The sequence below is a fragment of the Alnus glutinosa genome, chromosome 13 (assembly GCF_958979055.1).
Source record: "Alnus glutinosa chromosome 13, dhAlnGlut1.1, whole genome shotgun sequence".
NCBI classification, from domain to species: domain Eukaryota; kingdom Viridiplantae; phylum Streptophyta; class Magnoliopsida; order Fagales; family Betulaceae; genus Alnus; species Alnus glutinosa.
The window spans coordinates 21,962,656-21,982,379 of NC_084898.1; the positions used below are offsets into that span (position 1 = coordinate 21,962,656).

The 19,724-nt window shown below is 37.1% G+C and overlaps 3 protein-coding genes across 3 annotated transcripts; 2 read left to right on the forward strand and 1 right to left on the reverse strand.

Annotated features, from left to right (window-relative positions):
* Positions 1-347: 347 nt before the first annotated feature.
* Positions 348-3,795, reverse strand: LOC133854930 (rust resistance kinase Lr10-like). The gene is made up of 3 exons (XM_062291213.1): positions 2,901-3,795; positions 1,596-1,622; positions 348-1,521 (listed from the first exon to the last, which is right to left on the reverse strand). The coding sequence occupies exons 1-3, from the start codon at positions 3,697-3,699 to the stop codon at positions 407-409; spliced, it is 1,941 nt and encodes a 646-aa protein (XP_062147197.1). The 5' UTR covers positions 3,700-3,795; the 3' UTR covers positions 348-406.
* A 380-nt stretch (positions 3,796-4,175) lies between these two features.
* On the forward strand, positions 4,176-8,925 carry LOC133854929 (LEAF RUST 10 DISEASE-RESISTANCE LOCUS RECEPTOR-LIKE PROTEIN KINASE-like 2.7). The gene is made up of 6 exons (XM_062291212.1): positions 4,176-5,730; positions 5,843-5,863; positions 6,575-6,616; positions 6,816-6,866; positions 7,355-7,396; positions 7,663-8,925. Exons 1-6 carry the CDS (start codon positions 4,884-4,886, stop codon positions 8,790-8,792), a joined length of 2,133 nt encoding a protein of 710 aa, XP_062147196.1. The 5' UTR covers positions 4,176-4,883; the 3' UTR covers positions 8,793-8,925.
* A 3,957-nt stretch (positions 8,926-12,882) lies between these two features.
* On the forward strand, positions 12,883-19,532 carry LOC133853792 (dolichol-phosphate mannose synthase subunit 2). Its single transcript, XM_062289819.1, has 3 exons — positions 12,883-13,040; positions 18,907-19,020; positions 19,153-19,532. The coding sequence occupies exons 2-3, from the start codon at positions 18,931-18,933 to the stop codon at positions 19,303-19,305; spliced, it is 243 nt and encodes an 80-aa protein (XP_062145803.1). The 5' UTR covers positions 12,883-13,040; positions 18,907-18,930; the 3' UTR covers positions 19,306-19,532.
* Positions 19,533-19,724: the final 192 nt, after the last annotated feature.

The window sequence follows — 19,724 nt, forward strand, 5'->3', positions numbered from 1 at the left end:
TTGGCTCAATGCGTGGTTTGAGGCCCCTTCTTCAATTTTATTTTATTTTTTAAAAATAAGTTTTAGTTGTTTTCTTAATTGTTTTTTAATATTTTCTATTTTTCCTCATTTTTTTTAAATTTTAAGTTTTTTTTTTTTTAATTTTTTATTAGGCATATAATACGTGACAAGTTTTGATGGGTTTAAATTGGAATTTCATTAGTTTTATGAATGGAAGATGGATGGATGTACCATCTCAATATTTAGCCATAAACGAGATAACATTTACGATACAAAATGGATCTTACGTGGGAAAAAAATAAACTTGTTAAAACTCATGGACTTATAAGACATTTAATCATAAGTTTTAAGAGTACAAGATCATTGCAACGTATATTATTATCACAAACGCCAAGTTTACATATAATTATTCTGATTCTGCGATGACCTCCAACTCCTGGTTCAGATGTTTTTTAGGTATATTTGCATTATCCTTTACAGAGCCGGCAGAGGCAAAGGGATTAGGAGGCATACTTAAATTATCTCCTTCTCCCTCCAACATTTGAACCACATCTTTCATGGAAGGACGATCCACTGGATTCCATTGGATGCACCAAAGTCCTACAGTTGCAAGTTTCTTTGCAATTTTAGCATCTCCATCATCCTCAACAAAAATTCGTATGTCTTCTTTTTGTTCTAAGAGATTGTAGATCCACTCTGGAAAATAGATTTCACTAGTGTTTTCAACTGTAACGTCAACATTTTTCCTCCCTCCGACTATTTCAAGTAACAATATTCCAAAGCTATAAACATCTGCTTTATAAGACACATTCCCAAAATTTCTAGAGAATACTTCAGGTGCAATGTAACCCACAGTCCCCCTAGCTGTGGTCATGGACACAACACTTTGATCCTTTGAACACAACTTGGCAAGACCAAAATCAGAAATTTTTGGACTGAAGTTTTGGTCTAGCAAAACATTTTGAGGTTTGATATCGAAATGGAGGATTCGTTGGTCACATCCTTGATGAAGATATTCAATTCCTTTTGCTATGCCAAGAGCAATATCTTGCAACTTATCCAAATTAAGGATACGATTCTTGGCAGCCCTTGAAGATATAAACTTCTCTAGTGAATCATTTTGTAAGAACTCATATACTAGAGCCCGTCTAAATCCATCAGCGCAGAAGCCAACCAAGCGAACCACGTTAACATGATGAATCGTACCCATTGTTCCTACTTCATTTATGAATTCTTCCCCATTCCCTTTGGAAGTGTTGAGAATCTTCACTGCAACATGAATTTCATAAGAAAGCTTTCCTTTGAATACTGTTCCATATGCTCCTTCGCCTAACTTCTCAGTAAATTGATTTGTAATCCTTTTAATGTCAACATACGAGTATCTTGTGGGTTTGAAATTTCTGTAATCTTCCAAAAACTTTTCGATTTTCGCTTGATAGTCTTTCTCTAGTTTATCGTAAGTATAGAAACGATAGAGAGCAAAGATAGCTAGTAGGAATATAAATGAACCCAAGACAATACCTGCGTAATAAACATTTGTGAGTCAATAGTTTACTCCCAATAAAAAGAATATTTGAATGGCCAGGACAACTCACCAGTGATCACTAACTTTGATAATGCTCCTGTTAAAGATACAACATAATTAGCTTCTCATTGTACATTTCCAAAACATAAATATTGTTTGCCTAACTTTGTTTTGCTAATAGCCAAGTTATATTGAATTCAGACCCCTTGAGTTCAAGTTGTAGGCTTCTAAGAGGGCTAAACTTGCTGTGTTTTGATTTTTCATGTGAACATATTAGAACAACCCTATCGATATGCACCCCCACATGGAAACAGCAACAACCATCAAAAGATGGTTGGAGCAATAATAGCGCTGTTAGAGTCCAAAAATAGGACTGCAGTAAAGAGAGGTATCAACACAAATCCAAATACAATAATCTCCCTTAAAAGGAAGCAATAACCCAAGTAACATAAAAAGTAGAAGCAAATAAACAGCGAAAAAGCCCAAAAAATAGTAACTCCGACGACTGGCGGAGCAGTGGAGGACCAGAAACCCAACACTGGCGCGTGAGAGACGCATTCTAGCGCGTGGAAGGCTGATGAAGACTCGGCTGGTGGCGTTGAGTAGCTGGAACGCCGGTGATTGCGGTGAAGAGGCGCATGAGAGGCAAGGACCATCGGAGGAATGTAGATCTAGCTTTTAAAAAACCAGATCTAAAAACTTCGACCAAACCGGCCACCAACACAGGGAGGACAGCAACAAACATGAACAGTGTGGTGGAGAAGCCAAAACACTGAGGTTGCAATTTCGGGCAGGATAAGTCGTACAAGACGACGGATAAAACCTCATCAAAAGTGAGGAGGACTAAAGAAACCCCTAGCCAAACAGCAACAAAAGCAATAAAACACATGAAGGAAAGAAGAGAAGGAGAGGAGTGAAGAGATGTGGTCCTTCCCTCTTCCTTGAGCCGGCTGAAGCAAGAGGAAGGTTACCTTCTCTATAACAAGGGAAAACGAGAAGAGGGTGGCGACTTTCTGGAAGAGGGAAGTAAATTGGCTTCAAAGTGTGAATGAGTGTAGGGTTATAAATCTAGTCTGAAACAGCCAATAATAATGCTTCCTATTAGCTTAATGATAAATGTATGCTTTTATTTTGTTATAAAAACAAAAACATAAATCAGTCCAAAACACAAAACACCCTAAAAATAAATTGTGTTGAATCAATAAATTAACAAATCTGGAAATAAATTAAAACACAAAACATAATTGGTTCGAAATAAATCTGGAAGTTTGAAGAGGGTTGAATCAATAAATTAATAAATCTGGAAGTTTTCGGCGCTGCTTGAAAACTGTGAAGAAATTGAGTACAAGGGTGGAAATTGGACAGAAGACAATACCTTCGAGGAAGCATTCGGTTTCTAATTCGGTGCTATTACTCTTCAATCTGCATTTCTTGCCTTTTGCTTCACAGCGCCCACAAACTGGTCTGGACCACTTCAATTCAAGATTTTTTTTCTCATCGTCACCGAGCATTGTAGTATTTGGAATTGATCCAAGGGTATAAATCTTTGTACAAGATGATAGGGGGTACTCCATGAGGTCATCATCCGTATCGAAGGCATAAACCTGGTGGTTTGGGCTACTGAGACAAGGGATAAACTCCAATTTTTTTACTTCTCTTGGGGAACAATTGAATAAGGCAAAGTCTGTAACGCGGGAATGAGGATAATGTACTTCGAATTGGAAAGGCGAGGAAGATAAATCGAGTCTCCGAATCTTCCTTGAAATGCAACGATCTGGATCATATAATTGAATCGCCTGAGATTTGTAGTCAATCTGTTTGACAGAAAGCTTTACTGAAATCGGCAGCTCGACCACTGTGTCATTTGTATCGGTGCAGGAGAGACTAAACCCAGGATACCCACAATGCTCTGGCTGGCTATTAACTCGGAAGGGAAATCGGATGGCTGGGCCATGACCTCCGCACCGTAATTCAGCACACCCATTATTTTGGCAGTCTCCAAGGTCTATGATCAAAGCCAGAAACAAGAACAAGTATGAGATTACCATTCTCCTGCTCCGGAATGGTTCTCGCCCTCTCACTCGAAAATATCGGGTAAGCTTCTCTTGGACTTGGACTATGTGGTGATGGTGACTAGTAACTGTATTGAGGCCAATAAGTCCTTTTAAGATCATCCCCACCCACTCCCATTATCAGAGCATGGGACATAAATTGCCCATAATCATCCCATCCACTCTCATTCTTATCTCAAGGCACAAAAATTTTCAGAGACCTGCTGCTTTTTCGATTTGTAGTCAACTCTCGCACAACATTTTTTTCAAAATTAATCATTTCTCTACTAGCCTTGATTGCTGCACTACAACAACAACATCAGCAACACCCCCTCACATGGGAGTGGAGTTCATACAGTGTTATAGTAAAACTAACATTTTCTTTTTTCTACGCCTGGGTCTTGAAGTTTAATAGGAATTTGACAGAAGTTAAAAGAAATAGCATTTATCTAAATTTTCTGCTGGCGGGTTTATAAGAAATTTTCTTTAAACTAGCCTTTAAAAGTGATGTGTTTTTTATTTTAATTTTTTTTTTTTTTTTTTTTTTTTTTGTCTGTTTTTAAAATAACTTAAAAGGATGTCGTTCTTAGACGCGGGTTTGTAAGAAATATGAAAACGAGTTTGTTCAAAATTTCTGTACTACCATATGGTCTGACTCAAACAACCTGTTTCTGGGAAATGTTAGTGCTTTCCATATATGACTTAGGCTTACGCCTTAAACAAATGAATCAACCTGTTTCTAATTTCTTGGTCCTGTGCCGGGTGTCTGATTTGCTTTCAGATTTTATTGTCTTGTTGTAGTGTGCGTTTTACTCAAGAATCTGTCGAAAAAGAAAAATTCGAAGGGAAAATGTTATCAGAAGCCAAATGGGATTTGAAAAACACAGAAAAGCCAAACGTATTGCATGCGCAGCTGCTATCCGGCGCCGTTAAAGGAATGCAATGGCTTTCAACTGGCCAACGGCACATGCATCCATCCAAATTAAAAGCCTCACTATTTTTAAATTGTAATTTTTGTTCTTCAAAAAAAAAAAAAAAAAAAAATTGTTTTCAAAACTTATTAATATCTTTACCAGAATAAGACAAACATGGCCTTAAGTTTCTGTCTCTACTGTTCTCTGTTCTGCATATATAGTCAGTCTTATTTGAAGAGCCAGCACCGAAACAGACACCGTTAAATGGTCGAGCAAAACAGGACTAGGAGGTTGATTCATTTGTTTGAAAGGAAAAATAAATAAATAAATCACAATCTACAGCTATTTGCTTTGCTGTGGATTGTGGAAGCTATACCCTCTCTCTCTCCATCCATGGCAAGAGGAATGCTCTTCACTGCTGGACTCCTGGTCCTAATTGTTGTTCTTGGTCTAGTCCACGAAGCTTCCAGTGCCAACGATAGTCATGATCACTACTGTCCTCCTTCTTCCTGCGGCAATATCGATAATATAAGCTATCCGTTTCGATTGAAAGGCGATCCACCAATCTGCGGTGATCAAAGGTACAATCTTTCATGTGAGAATAACCAAACAGTGTTATACTTATATGCTGGAAAATACTACGTACAGGAAATCAATTACAGTCTGTACACAATCCGAGTAGTAGACCCAGGTATTCAGAAGGACAATTACTCCTCCATCCCTCGCTATTTTCTTAACGACTTCAATTTCAGTTCAGGGGATCCATTTACCCTATCTTATCCAGATAAGATAAATGTATTTTGTAATAGTAGTGATCAGAAACAGCCGATAAAGCACCTTTTGAACAATGCCCGTATGCCAGAAACGGGTGTGGTTTGGGTGAAGTGCGAAAAGCCAATGATTTATTATTCGTATTTTGACATGTCAACTTGCTTTAGTAATGGAATGGAATCCTCCAACTCTTCTCTATTCCATTCCAAGAGCTATCGATATGTCCATGTTTTATATTCCGGGTCTCTACAGAATTTGGGGGACTCGTGCCAAATAGAGCAAATGTTTCCGACAGCGTGGCCAGTTGCGCCAGTAGGTTACCCAAATACGTGTACAGACTTTTACGATCAAGTGGTCTATGGTTTTAAGCTTTCATGGATCCAAGTTTTCTGTGATCACTTCACAGGAGATGACATTTGCAACCTCAATAACGTGAAGCTCGCTGTTCGGTGCGACTATCAAATGTATGGTGCGTAAATGTGAATTATATTTTTACACTAGCTCCACACCAGTTAATAATGACTTGATTTTTTTTTTTCCAAGTTTGCAAAAGTTGATGTTATTCTTTCTCTGTGGAGCAGGTCCGTCGATATTGGGAAAAGGTGAGGTTCTATCTTAAAAAGTTGTTTGAAGGAGAATACAGAATGGCTCAATGACATATAGAACTGGATGAGTTGTGCCTAATGATGGCACAAGTAGAGGAGTAACGTAACACTCAAGTTTCATATTGAAAATATGAATAGCCCATGTAAAATGGGTAAATTATAAATGTGCTAATTGGTGCTAAATCTCACATAATGTTTTTACTTAATGAGGTGGGTTTTATAAATATTTTTTGAAGCTCCAAATTAACTAGTCATTTTAAAGTAATAGTAGTTAGTCATTTTGGAATGATAGTTACATTGTCGTTACAAATAACCTTGTGCTAATGCAATGGCTATCTCAAAATTATCAGGTTTTGTTTAGATCTCAAAAGCAATGAGGAAATTGAAAGGAAGAGTATAGAATTTCTTAAGAAATTAGCTGCCTCTTTGGAAAAAAAATTTTCTTTTCTGTTGCCCCAGTTCTTATGTGATAACATAGGGTTAGTAGTCTATGCATGCCTGCAGATCAGTTCTATTATACACCCCCAGCTATATTGAGAAGGCAGAGAATTGAACTCAACCAATTTTAAACCATGGACATGTAAAGTCTAGAGGTTTATATTTCTTGTTAAGGATGGCCTAAGACAAAAGTTGTTTATACAGCCGAGATACTTTTGAAATTATTTAATTCACCTTTTCAGTTAATTAATAAAATTTCTTTTTTTATAGTTATTGCAGCTGTTAGCAATATACTGGTGCCGCGGTTCATCAGTAAGATCCTGTATCTCTCCTTTGTGTTCTTTTAGCAGATCATTTCTTAGACTGTGAAGCATGAAAATTGTTTCCATGGAATTTACATGAAAAAGACAATTAGTTATACATTGTAACTATAATTCCTACTAAAATAAAAATGCGGATTTTTAATTCCAAGTTTTCAAATGCTGATGTCATTCTTTCTTTGCCAAAGCAGAAAAATTATTGTTTCAGATTTCCCGAGAAGACCGAGAAGATGAGGCATACAGTAAGGTTTCTATCTCAAAAATTTGTTTGAATGAAAATATAGAATGACACAATGTAATAGAATGAGTTGTGGCAGATGACAAGACAAACGGAGGAGTAACCATGTGCTTAGGCAATGGTTGATCTCAAACTTTTCGGCTTTGTTTAGATATCAGAAACAATGAAGAAAATGAAAGGAAAAATATAAAATCTCTTAAGAAATTAGCTTTCTCTCTTGATTTATTATAACCTAACTAAAACCACATTTACAAGCCTCAATTGGCAAATTATTCATCTCAATCACACATTGGGAAGGAATGGAATCGAGCTCAACCCAACTTAAATCCCAAACATCTAAAGTCTAGACGTTTATACAGTTATTTATTTATTCTTAAGCACGGCCAAGAGGAAAGTTGTTTATGGAATTTTATTAGACCTTAAACTTTCCAAATTATTTAAGTCACTTTCTTGATTAATTAAGTAATTTATTTTTTTTCATATTTCTTGTAGATCCTTCGCTTATGCTACTGATAATCATGATCATCTATGGCGGTAAGAACCTTATATCTCTCGTTTGATCTTCTTTAATTTTCTTTTCCTTTTTAATTAGCAGATAGTTCCTTCGACTGTGAAGCGTGCAATATTTTAAAATATAGGCAAGATGAAAATAAAATTCACTTGAAAAAGAATACAAATATTGTGCTTAATTACTAGGATTTGGAAAGGCAGTGGGTTGAGCTGTAATAAATGAAATGCTGATAGCAGGTCATCTACATGTTTGTTTTCTTATAGTTTATTTTGATGATGTTCTTTCGTAGGGCTATACCTTGCAGCAAAAGTTGTATTGTGGACTCCCTGTGTGATTGCGTTTTTGATATATAAATGGTGTAGAAGACATTTATCGATGTATGATGTTGTTGAAGAATTTTTGCAAAGCCACAATAACCTCATGCCAATAAGGTACTCTTACTCAGAAATTAGGAAGATGACCAAAAATTTCAAGGACAAATTAGGTGAAGGAGGCTATGGCACTGTATTTAAAGGAACACTTCGAAGTGGCCGACTCGTAGCTATAAAGATGTTGGGTAAGTCCAAAGCTAATGGACAAGAGTTTACCAATGAAGTTGCAACCATTGGAAGGATTCACCATGTTAATGTAGTGCAACTCATTGGTTTTTGTGTTGAAGGATCAAAGCGAGCTCTAGTGTATGAGTTCATGCCTAACGGCTCCCTGAATAATTACATATTTTCCCCAGAAGTAAGTACCCTCCTAAGCTATGACAAAATGTATGATATAGCTCTAGGAGTGGCTCGTGGAATTGAATATCTACATCAAGGATGTGTCATGCAAATTTTGCACTTTGATATCAAGCCTCACAACATTCTTCTTGATGAGAATTTTGCTCCCAAGGTTTCTGACTTTGGCTTGGCAAAGCTATATCCAGTAGATGACAGCATTGTCTCTTTGACTGCTGCAAGAGGGACATTAGGATACATGGCTCCTGAGTTGTTCTACAAAAACATTGGAGGCGTCTCATACAAAGCTGATGTTTATAGTTTTGGAATGTTATTGATGGAAATGGCGGGTAGAAGAAAGAACTTCAATGCGTTTGCAGACCATTCAAGCCAAGTTTACTTTCCTACTTGGGTTTATGACCAATTGCACGATGGAAAGGACATAGAAATGGAGGATGTTACAGAGGAGAAAAAGAAAATAGTTAAGAAGATTATCATGGTTGCGTTATGGTGTATACAGATGAAGCCTAATTATCGCCCTTCAATGAACAAAGTCGTAGAAATGCTTGAAGGAAAAGATGAAAGCTTACAAATGCCTTCCAAACCTTTCTTATCATCAACAGACAGCCCCGTGAGGGATGCTGGAGAGGATTCAAATCAAACTTGGTCTTCGTTTCAATCAGAAGAATCAACTCAATCAACTCAATTGTAAATGCAAATTATTGATATGAGTCTCCTCAACTACATTCCCATTAAATGGGGCAATTAGTGTTCTCATCTATATTTGATAGCACAAAGATGCTTGATATTTATGTGAAGTAATTGAGATTGGTTCCTTTGATTTATGATAAGTTGCCTTATTACATCATTTCTTTTGTTTGAACTCTGTTTTCTCATACTTAACCAGTGAATTCAGTTTCAGTTTGAGAAGGTATGTACTATTCTTCGTTCTCTATTAGGCATCCCCTGCTTTGTAAAATTGGCATATCAAATTGGACCATCCTTGTCATTTAGAGATATTATTGGTCACAATTCGTAAGTTTTTGTTTTAGTCGTAGAAGAGAACAAGCTAATCGAGCAGTTGTGTTTCCAAAGCTTTGGAAGTATAGAATGTTAAACAATTGTTAAATGTTTAAAGTCTCCCTAGAAAGCTTTGGGTCTGATGTGTGTGTTGGGTGTGCATTGATTAATATGCTTGTCACGAGATTTAAATTTTAGCATATAAGATGTTTGAGAAAACACCGGAGAAGAATGAGGTTACTTGGACTTTGATGATAACTTAGTTCATGCAATTGGGGTACCTAAGAAAGGCAGTAGATTTGCATTTGGATACAGTCTTGAGTGATTAGGTACCATCTCGGTTTACTCTAAAGTGCTTTTTTATCAGCTTGGGTGGAGCTAGAATTGTTGTCCCTTGGGCAACAATTGCATTCCTGGATTACTCTGGTGGGGTTGGCTTTAATGCTTGTGTTGGTTGTTGTCTGATGATTCAAGGAAAGTGCTCAATCGGATGGTAGATCAAAATTTCATGTCTAGATATCTATCAGAGCATATGTTCAAAGCGAAGGGCATTATAAGGAAGTCTGGAATTTCTATTTAAAATGATGGGTTAATTTTATTTTTTTTTAAAAAAAAAAAAAAACCCCAAACTACCGGCCGTTTTTAAAGTAGCTCTATGAACTACTAAGTGCATCACTCGGGCCCCACAAACTACCAACGAGTATCAAAAATACCAATTTTATCGAAATATTCCTATAATATCATTGTCACATATCATAAATTTCAATTCAAAAATAAATAAATTTAAAAATCAAAGAAATATTACAAATATTACAAATAAAATAAAATAAAATATAAAGGTGACCCTTTGAGCAAAATGAGGATAATCGGCCACCCCCATTTTGGTGTAGAGGATGGCCGAATGACCTCCATGACCCTTGGGGTGGTTCGGCTACCCCCAAAGAGCAAAATGGGGGTGGCCGAAACCACCCCCAAGAGCCTTGGGGGTGGCTCGGCCACCCCCATTTGGCTTGAGAGTGGGTTCAACCACCCCAAACCGGCCGGTCGGGGGTGGTCGAACCACGTCCAATGCCCATGGGGTGAAAAAAATAAAAATAATAAAAAATTGAGGATTTGGCCTTTAGGGGTGGCCGAACCGTTCTCAAACTAGCCGGTTTGGGGTGGCCGAACCCACCCTCAGGCCAAACGAGGGTGGCTCGGCTCTTGGGGGTGGTTTCGGCCACCCTATTTTCTCCTTGGGGAGTTGGGGGTGGCCGAACCACCCCCAAACCGGCCATGGGGTAGCTCAACCACCCCTTCAAATTTTTTTCTTAAAATTTTTCTTTGATTTTTGAATTTTATTATTATTTTAATTAAAAATATGACACGTGGTAAGGATATTATAAAAATATTTTGACAAAATTAGTTTTTTTGGTATTCTTTGATAGTTTATAGGGTCCGAGTGATATACTTGGTAATTCAATGGGCTACTTTAAAACGGCTGTTAGTTTGGAAAACTTTTTTATAGTTAACCCTAAAATGATCAAGTAAATTCATGCCAGGTCTCTAAAAACATGGTTTGTGTAATTCGAATGCAATTGTAAGGCTTTGGTCTCCATGGGCTCTAGGTGTGGAAAGGTAGAAATTGCTTCCCAAGTTTTGAAATCCACTTATAAATGGATTATTTAGAATTTTTGTTTTCAAAGATTATATAATTCCACCAACATGATTTAGTTGTGTCGTAGAGATTATTATTAATCAGATTCAGAAAACTATTGACAATCTTAAACGATTAAAATAAAATTGCAGATGGTGCACAGTATTAAGTAGGGGTAGCAATTCTTGTTTACGTGTCAGATTCAGATTGTGTTGAGGCATGAGTATAAGAATATATAGGTTAACTTTAACCCGACTCATTTAATTATATTAATTAAATGAGTCAAACCCTTCAACGTTAACCCTATAATTTTGTATTGGATTCGTGTCAGATTTACGAGTCACGTCAAAAATTGTTAGCTATTATATATGTAGTGTGTCAGGTTCTGGTTTTGTCAAGGCATAGGTATAAGATTATATAAATCAATCATAACCCGACCCATTTAATTAAATGGGTCAAACTCTTCAACCCTAACCCTTTAATTTAATGTTGGATTTATGTCGGGTTCACGAGTCATCTAAAAAATTGTCAGCCCTAGTATTAAGGAAAAATAAATAAAAAATAATGATAAAACCTACATTTTTTATCTCATAGTTACCCAATAATACTAGCCTAACAGTCCCAACCAACCTTTAATCAATCATTTTTAATATATATCAATGGTTAGTTGGAATTGCCACGTCAAGATAGTTGTGAGATAAAAATGTGATATACCATTTCTCATTAAAAAAAAAAAGTGAGAACTTCACTTAAGGTTACCGAACTTTGACCATTTCTTAGAGAATATACCTGAACTTCAAAACATCTTAATTTAAGGTATCCATTTTTCGAAATGTCTCAATGACACGTACTCCATTAGGATTTTCTGTTGAATCTTGCTAAAATTCCTAAAATACATATAATGTTGAAGACATTAATTAAGTGTTAAAGATGTTAATTAGACACTAAAAACATGAATTAGATTAATTAAGTAAAAGATTAAGAAAAAAATATGGGAAAAACACTTAGAAAATATTTAGAATAGATTTTTCTATGAAGTGTGTTCGAAGGGTCTAAGAGGTGTGTCCTGACGGGCTTGGCAGAAAGACCATGTTTGCAGCTGTGTCTGGACAGGCTTGCGGACGGGACTTCAAGAAAGTTAAAACACATGCGTGTGTCCAGATGGGCTAAAATCGTGTCCGTATGAGACAAACAATTTTCTTCATCTGGTTGGATTAATCTTTTAGGGTCATTTTGGGTTTGCGATTTCAAAAAGTGAAATTTAAAAATAGTGTTTTAAAATGTGGGATTTGAAAAAGTGTTTTTTAAAATCACAATTAAGTGCTAGCCTTTAAAATTCTGCATTTTCAAAAAAAAAAATACCTCATTGCCTGCGATTTGAAAAAACAGATTTATGTGTTTTCAAATCGTAATTTTTTAAAAACGCAATCTCCAAACAATTCATTTTCTGTGATTGAATTTAAAATCGTATTTTTTGTATACAGAATCACAATTCAAAACGCTAGGAATCTTAAAAGATTATTATGGTTGGTTGCGTATAATTTCTTCAAAATTTTTGTTCTCAAGTCCCATTTAGCGACTCATAAAGTGATTTTCACAAAAATTTTAAAATAACGATTTTAAAATATTTGGGACTGCAATTTCGTAAATAAAAAGTGTGATTTTAAACCAAATGACAGAAAATGAACCATTTGAGAATTACGTTTTTAAAAAATTGTGATTTGAAAATGCAAAAAATTATTTTTTCAAATCACAGTCAAGATGATGTTTTTTTGAAAACGTAGAATTTTAAAGGCTAATATGCGATTTTAAAGGTCAAACTGCGATTTTGTCAAATGTTTAACTGTATTTTTAAAAATCACTTTTTCAAATCCCACATTTTAAAATCGCTATTTTAAAATTACAATTTTAAAATCACAAACCCAAATACACCATAAGAGAAAATTTGATTTATCGTACGTACAATGTGCAAGGACTGAATTGTTTAACTTTAAAGAGTTGGGACTAAATTGACACTTGCAACAAAATTCGAAGGTAACATTTTTAAAAAATGAATTAACCCAAATAAAAAGTTGGTCTATTTTGTTTGAAGCTTTGAAGTTGAAGCCCAGGCCCAAACCCGATAGTCTCGTGTTGATTTTCCAAAACCCGAATAAGATCAGACATTCTGGAAAGTGCAAACAGGAAAGGAAAACCAAATCCATTATTCAATTCTTCAAACCCACCTCGGAGCCAGAAACCAATTCCTCTGGTAGAAGAAACGGAAAAGCATTTCCATCAACTTTCTCTGTACCGGCCTAATAGGTAATCTACAACTTCATTGATTGACATAACATCACATTTGAATTGCAAAAAAAATTCCTATTTGAATTATATACATATTTTATCGTTGTAAACCCTAGGACTTGAATTCTTAGCACTGGGTTTTCTGCGATCCTCCTGTATTGTTTATTAATGTAAGTGAAATTGGGTTTCTCTTTGTTGAAGCTAATATTGCATATAGGAATCTAATTTCCATACCTTTCAAAATGACAGTTTGAAACCCTTTTTTTAGGGCCAAGTGATAATCTTCAGTAATTCATCTTTGTAGTAGAAGTAAAATTTTACTGACTTTATGATTTGCACTGGTAAAATTGTATTGTGTTTTAAGGTGACGTCTTTAACTCTACTATGGCGATTTCACGGATTTAACTCTACTAGGCTCGATAGGGGTACTCTCCACTAATTGAGATTTTCTCATGGAAATTGAATAGGAGAGATCAGGCTCATGCTTTAATTGTGTGATTGTTTTTGACAAGATAGAGATGAGATGATCAATAATATGTATATATATTAAAAAATAAACCTCTCTCTTCTTCTTTTTTTTACTTATCAAAAAAAAAAAAAGAGAGAGGTTTATTTTTTAATATATATACATATTATTGAATAACAATTTATTGAAAAGAAAATGCAAAGCTCTCGTACACGAAATGTGTAAAAGAGAAACAACTAAAATATTTGAGGAGGAGAAATTAGGAACATAGGTTATAGCCCAATCCAAGAGAGATCTCAGAAAAGAGAATTTTAAACGAAGCAGATTGGACTCGCAGTCCTCAAATTGATGCCAATTTCTTTCTCTCTAAATGTTTCACGTTAAGGACGGCAGAATAACTTTCCAGATAGCACTTGGGATGTCCCCACCCTTGAGTCCTCCAAACATGTAAAAGCTCTTGGATTTGCATGTAACTAGGCATCGCTTACAAAACTCTTAATAAGTTGAGAACCAAGTGCCATAGATCACTAGAGTACTCACAATGGATGAGTAGGTGATTGGCGGTCTCCTCATTCTTTTTGCAAAGGCAACACTAATTTCCAATAGTGAAGTCCCACCTTCTAAGATTATCAACTGTAAGGATTCTACCCCAAGTTGTCATCCATGTAAATAACGCAATGCGGGGCGGAGCCTTAACCTTCCAAACACTTTTCCAGGGAAATGAGCATGGCTTTTTAGACTGTAAAGTGTTATACTAGCTTTTCACTTCAAAGTCATGGTTGGGGTCCATAACAATCTATCCACTTGTATCAGATGGGTAGTTGAGGAGTATAACTGAGTGAGGAAAGAATCGATAGATTCCAACTCCTAATCCTAGATTGCCTTGATGAAACTCGGATTCCAATTAATAGAAGTTCTAGAAGATTCCAAATAATCCGACACCAAGGCCTCTTTGTCACGAGCTATCACGTACAGTTCTGGAATAGAGGATTTGAGAGCATCTTCACCACACCAAACATCATGCCAAAGCCGAATACAATACCCATCTCCAACCTTGAAGAAGACAAAATTGGAGAAGATTCCCCAAGCATTCATAATATTCTTCCAAAGGCATACTTCATAGGGCTCTCGGGCTTCCTTTGAGCACCAACCCCCACTCTAGACCTGTACTTCTTAACAATCACCTGTCTCCATAGAGAAGCCTCCTTTTTGACGAATCTTCAAAGCCATTTACCAAGTAAAGCTTTATTGAACAACATGAGGCTTTTAACTCCCTACCCTCCCCTGGGAATTGAGGAGCAGATAGTCTTATAGTTCAATTAGATGAAACTTGGGCGCACCTCCTAGGCCATTTCAAAGAAAGTCCCTTGGAAGCCACTCCAACCTCCTAGCTACACATACTGATACATGAAAAAGGGACAAGAAGTAAGTCGGTGAGCTGGGTAACGTTCTCTTCATTAGGGTAAGACGACCACCTTGAGGCAAGTAAATCTTCTTCCAGCTAGCCATTCTTCTTTCCATTTTCTCAACTATCCCGTCCCATATGGCTTTCGACTTAAAAGAAGCACCCAGTGGAAGAACCAAATAATCAAGGGTACATAGGAGATGCTGCAGCTAAGAATATTGGCCAGCTCTTCTTGATGCGGTACCCCCTCCACTATGACTAATACCGATTTTCGAAGATTAACCTTTAAGCCTGAAATTGCCTCAAAACATGAGAATGTGACCCAGATTATAGATTTGATCAGGATCTGCATTACACATAATGCACATATCATTTGCAACAACAAGAAAAAAAAGGTGTGATATTTCCAACAGGCAAATAATATTTGTAGATATACTCACATTAGGTGCGGGACTCATAGATTTTGTACACACTTTATACACACACTCACATATGGTGTGGGACCCATCCCATATGCATGAGTCTCACATCAAATGTGAGTGTGTGTACAAAGTGTGTTCAAATAACACATATTTTTGGCTTTCGACTTAAAAGAAACACCCAATAGAAGACCCAAATAAATCAAGGGTAGATAGGATATTCTGCAGCTAAGAATATTGTACACACTTTATACACACACTCACATCTGGTGTGGGACCCATCCAATATGCATGAGTCTCACACCAAATGTGAATGTATGTACAAAGTGTGTTCAAATAACACATCTTTATGGCTTTTGACTTAAAAGAAGCACCCAATAGAAGACCCAAATAAATCAAGGGTAGATAGGATATTCTGCAGCTAAGAATATTGGCCAGCTCTTCTTGATACTGTACCTCCCCCACTATGACTAATACCGATTTCCGAAGATTAACCTTTAAGCATGAAATTGCCTCAAAACACGATCTGCATCACACATAATGCACACATCATTTTTGCAAGAAAACTATAGGTGTGATATTTCCAAAAAGGTCGTGTTTTGAATGCCTACTCAAAATCCTGCTAGGTAAGAACCAACCATAGCTCTAGAGAGCTTCAACGTCAATCACAATGAGGAGAGGCAAGAGAAGATCTCCTTGGTAGAGGCCCCAAGAGCTACCAAAGAAACCGTGAGGATTACCATTGATCAAAATAGAGAATCGGGCCGTGGTGATACAAGCGGACATCCATTTCCTCCATTTTGAACTGAAGTCAAGACGCCCCAAGAGATAGAGGAGGAACTCCTAGTTGACATGGTTGTAGGCTTTCTCCAAATCCATCTTTTTTTTTTTGATAAGTAAGAAAAATATCATTGAAAAGCGCAAAGCGCAATCAAGTACACAGGAAGTATACAAAAAAGGCATCAAAAGGAAGAAGAAAACAAAATAAGGAAATCATTAAAACTAAACACTAAAGGAGCGAGGAACGCAGCCAACCAAGAGTACAAAGAATGAAAGAAAAAGGAAATGAGTTCCTCAATAGTTCTTTCTTTGTCCTCAAACTGTCTATCATTGCGTTACCTCCACAAGCACCACAAAAGGCAACAAGGGATCATCTTCCACACGACCACACTCCGAGAGCGACCACCCATTCACCAGCAAGCGAATAAATCTACCACCTGAAGAGGCATAACCCAAGACAAACTGAAGCGACTAAAGATGGCATTCCATAGAGCGCATGCAACCTCGCAATGGAGAAGAAGGTGATCCACCAACTCCCCATTCAATTTGCACATTCAACATCTATCAATCACAATGACACGCTTCTTTCTGAGATTGTCTAAGGTGAGGATCTTCTCTTGCGCTGCCGTCCAAGCAAAGAAAGCCACTTTCAAAGGAACCCTGGTCCGCCAAATACTTTTCCAGGAAAAGTGAATAGTCTCTTTGCAAGTAAGAGCCTTATAGAAAGATCTAACATCAAATTTCCCTTTGTGGGAAAGAGACCACTAGAGCTGGTCTTCCCCATCACATTCCACTCTAGTAAAGTATAGCAAAGAGAAAAAGGAGGCCAAAACATCCACCTCCCAGTCGTTGGCCGCTCAAAAGAAGCTAACATCCCACTAATAGGACCCACTCACCACAACCAAATGGTCTGCAACATGTGCATCCTTGTCACGCGCTATGTCATACAAAACTAGGAAGGCTTCCTTAAGAGGCACCTCACCACACCACACATCGTCCCAAAAGCGGATCCTAGATCCATTTCCCAGAATAAGTCTGGTATGGCTGCAAAGCAAACTCCACCCTTTCCTAATATTCTTCCAAAGCCCCACTCCGTGTGACCCAGGGGGGTTTAAAGAACACCAACTAGCCCAAGCAGAACCGTACTTTGCATCCACTATAGATTTCCACCAAGCTCCTCTCTCATGGGCATAACGCCACAGCCACTTCCCTAAAAGAGCCTTGTTAAAAATCCTTAGATTCCGGATGCCCAAACCGCCATTTGAAATAGGAGAACAGAACTTGGTCCAATTAACCAAATGAAATTTAAATTCTTCACCTATGCCACCCCACAAGAAATCTCGATGCTATACGACTAGAAACACTGGAGGGAATAGGGAATAGAGAGTACAAATAATGCGTGGAATTCCTGATTTCAACCTGCTGTCCAAGCACTCGTTTGCTATGAGAACTGAGTCTAGGATTTGTCTACCCCCTATAAATGCATTCTGATTATTCGAAATGAGCAATCCCAACACTTGCTTGATTCTGATAGCTAGGACTTCAGCCAAGATTTTATACACACTCACCACTAGGCTGATTGGTCTGAAGTCCTTTACTTCCAACTGCCCAAACTTTTTAGGGATTAGAGCAATGAAAGTAGCATTGAGGCTCTTCTTAAATGTCTCATGCTTGTGAAAGTTGTAGAAAACGTGCATAAGATCATCCTCAAGACCAAAAGAATGCCATAGTGAAACCACCAGGGCTAGGCACTTTGTCCCAAGTCACCTTAGATTTCTCCCTCCAACTGCCCCTTTCAAAAGAGCAACATTTTCTAAATCTGCTTTTGCTTTAACCCTCCTTACTTTCTCCTCTTCTACTAGAGGTCTCTATTCTTCTAAATAATCAAGAGGTTGTAACTACCAAATACCTCCTTATTCCTACCTTTTAAATCCAATTTCAACCATTTTAGTTTATTAGCCAAAATCTTTACTGAGTATCGAGAACCTGACACGAATCCCACCGCTTTTTCACCAAATCTACGAGAACCTATGCTTTCAACCACCACACGTTCTCAAATTTAAAAGAATGTGTGACCCTCTAGACAAACCTCCACAGTCGAGCAAAATGGGAAAACGATCTAAATAATGGTCGAGGAAGACGGTGATGGATCAAGTCTAGGAAATTGTCTTCCCAATTCAAAGAAATTTAAAATCTGTCGATCCTGGACATAGTGTTTATTGTACCAAGTTTAAGACCCTCTAATCAATGGAAAGTTCATCAACCCCTGCCCTGAAATAAAATCTGAGAACCCACATGGCAGAGGTTACCTGAGTTGCTCCAACCCTTTCTTTTAGGAAATTAGTAACATTGAAGTCTCTGCTAATGCACCAAGGGACTTCCCACCAATTAAAGACCCCTGAAAGCTCCTCCCACACAATGCCTATTTGCATCAGGATTGGGACCATAAACTCCCCAAAAAAGCCCAAACAAACTAGTCCATGACAGATTTGAGTAGGAAATAGAGAAAGTGCCCACCACCTCTTCAATGCATTCCACTGCCCATTTATCCCACATTAAAAGTATACCTCCTGAGGTTCCTGAGGCTGGCAAAACAGTCCACCCTGTGAAAGATCCACCCCACAAGCCCCAGACAATACTAGCTGTAATCTGCTCCATTTAGTTTTTTGAAAACACATGATGTCAGGCTTCCAATTTTTTAATAAGTTACTAATACCAAGTCTTTTAGCTTCTATTCACTTGTTAATGTTTGATCAAAGTGTCTGCTACTACCTATAAAGTTGCCGATTTCTCTTCTTTGTACTTACATTGCAGGCCGTTAAAGCCACAAACGTCAGAATGGAATTAGCAGACAGGGCAGTTGGGTTTCTTCTATCTTTTATCAGCTTATCCATATTCACGTATTATACTTTCTGGGTCATCATTCTGGTCAGTTTACCTTCCATTTAATTTGATTTCTTACTTTTACACAAAAAATTAAAATGATAATGATAATAAAAGGCATACTGTACCATGTGACTACCTATTAATGTTGTGTACTCATATCTTGTGATCTTTCAGCCATTTGTAGATGATGATCACTTCATTCACAAGTATTTCCTGCCGCAAGAATATGCCATACTTATTCCTGTATTTGCTGGTGTGGTGCTTCTTTGTTTCTTATGCGTATTTATTGGATCTGTGATGCTTAAATCCAAAAAGAAGAAGGCTTAATGGAATTAGCTTAGCCATTTTTTTACTTTCTTTCACAATAACTTAGAATTTTTACTTATTTTTCTTGTTTCTTTTCCCCCTTTTTTCTTCTCATTTTCTTATCTGGATGAGTGTCTTGGTTTTGGATTTGTTGCAGCTTGCATATTTTTGTACATCTGTCTCATTGCTAATACTATTTGAAGAAACTTATTTTGGAATATCATAAATGAACTACGCAATTTACTTCATTTTGGTCATTATTTGTCGATTCCGCACTCGAATGAGTTGGACACATCCTGAATTACTTGATACACAGTTCTAGCGAGTGAAATTGTGTATCTGGAATTTACTCCCTAGGAGTGGGTTCGAAAGGTCCTATCTTTGTAAAGTTCCACATCATTAAAAATAAATAAATAAACAAACCAATTTTAAATAAAATC

Excerpts from the sequence above, each read along its gene's own strand:
- LOC133854930 (XM_062291213.1), bottom strand. The coding sequence starts at position 3,699 with ATGATCTTAAAAGGACTTATTGGCCTCAATACAGTTACTAGTCACCAT. Across the intron at positions 1,623-2,900 it reads AACCGAATGCTTCCTCGAAG|GAGCATTATCAAAGTTAGTG; the intron begins GTATTGTCTTCT and ends TATCTTTAACAG. Across the intron at positions 1,522-1,595 it reads ATCAAAGTTAGTGATCACTG|GTATTGTCTTGGGTTCATTT; the intron begins GTGAGTTGTCCT and ends TTTATTACGCAG.
- LOC133854929 (XM_062291212.1), top strand. The coding sequence starts at position 4,884 with ATGGCAAGAGGAATGCTCTTCACTGCTGGACTCCTGGTCCTAATTGTT. Across the intron at positions 6,867-7,354 it reads CCGAGAAGATGAGGCATACA|ATCCTTCGCTTATGCTACTG; the intron begins GTAAGGTTTCTA and ends TATTTCTTGTAG. Across the intron at positions 7,397-7,662 it reads AATCATGATCATCTATGGCG|GGCTATACCTTGCAGCAAAA; the intron begins GTAAGAACCTTA and ends GTTCTTTCGTAG.
- LOC133853792 (XM_062289819.1), top strand. The coding sequence starts at position 18,931 with ATGGAATTAGCAGACAGGGCAGTTGGGTTTCTTCTATCTTTTATCAGC. Across the intron at positions 19,021-19,152 it reads CTTTCTGGGTCATCATTCTG|CCATTTGTAGATGATGATCA; the intron begins GTCAGTTTACCT and ends GTGATCTTTCAG.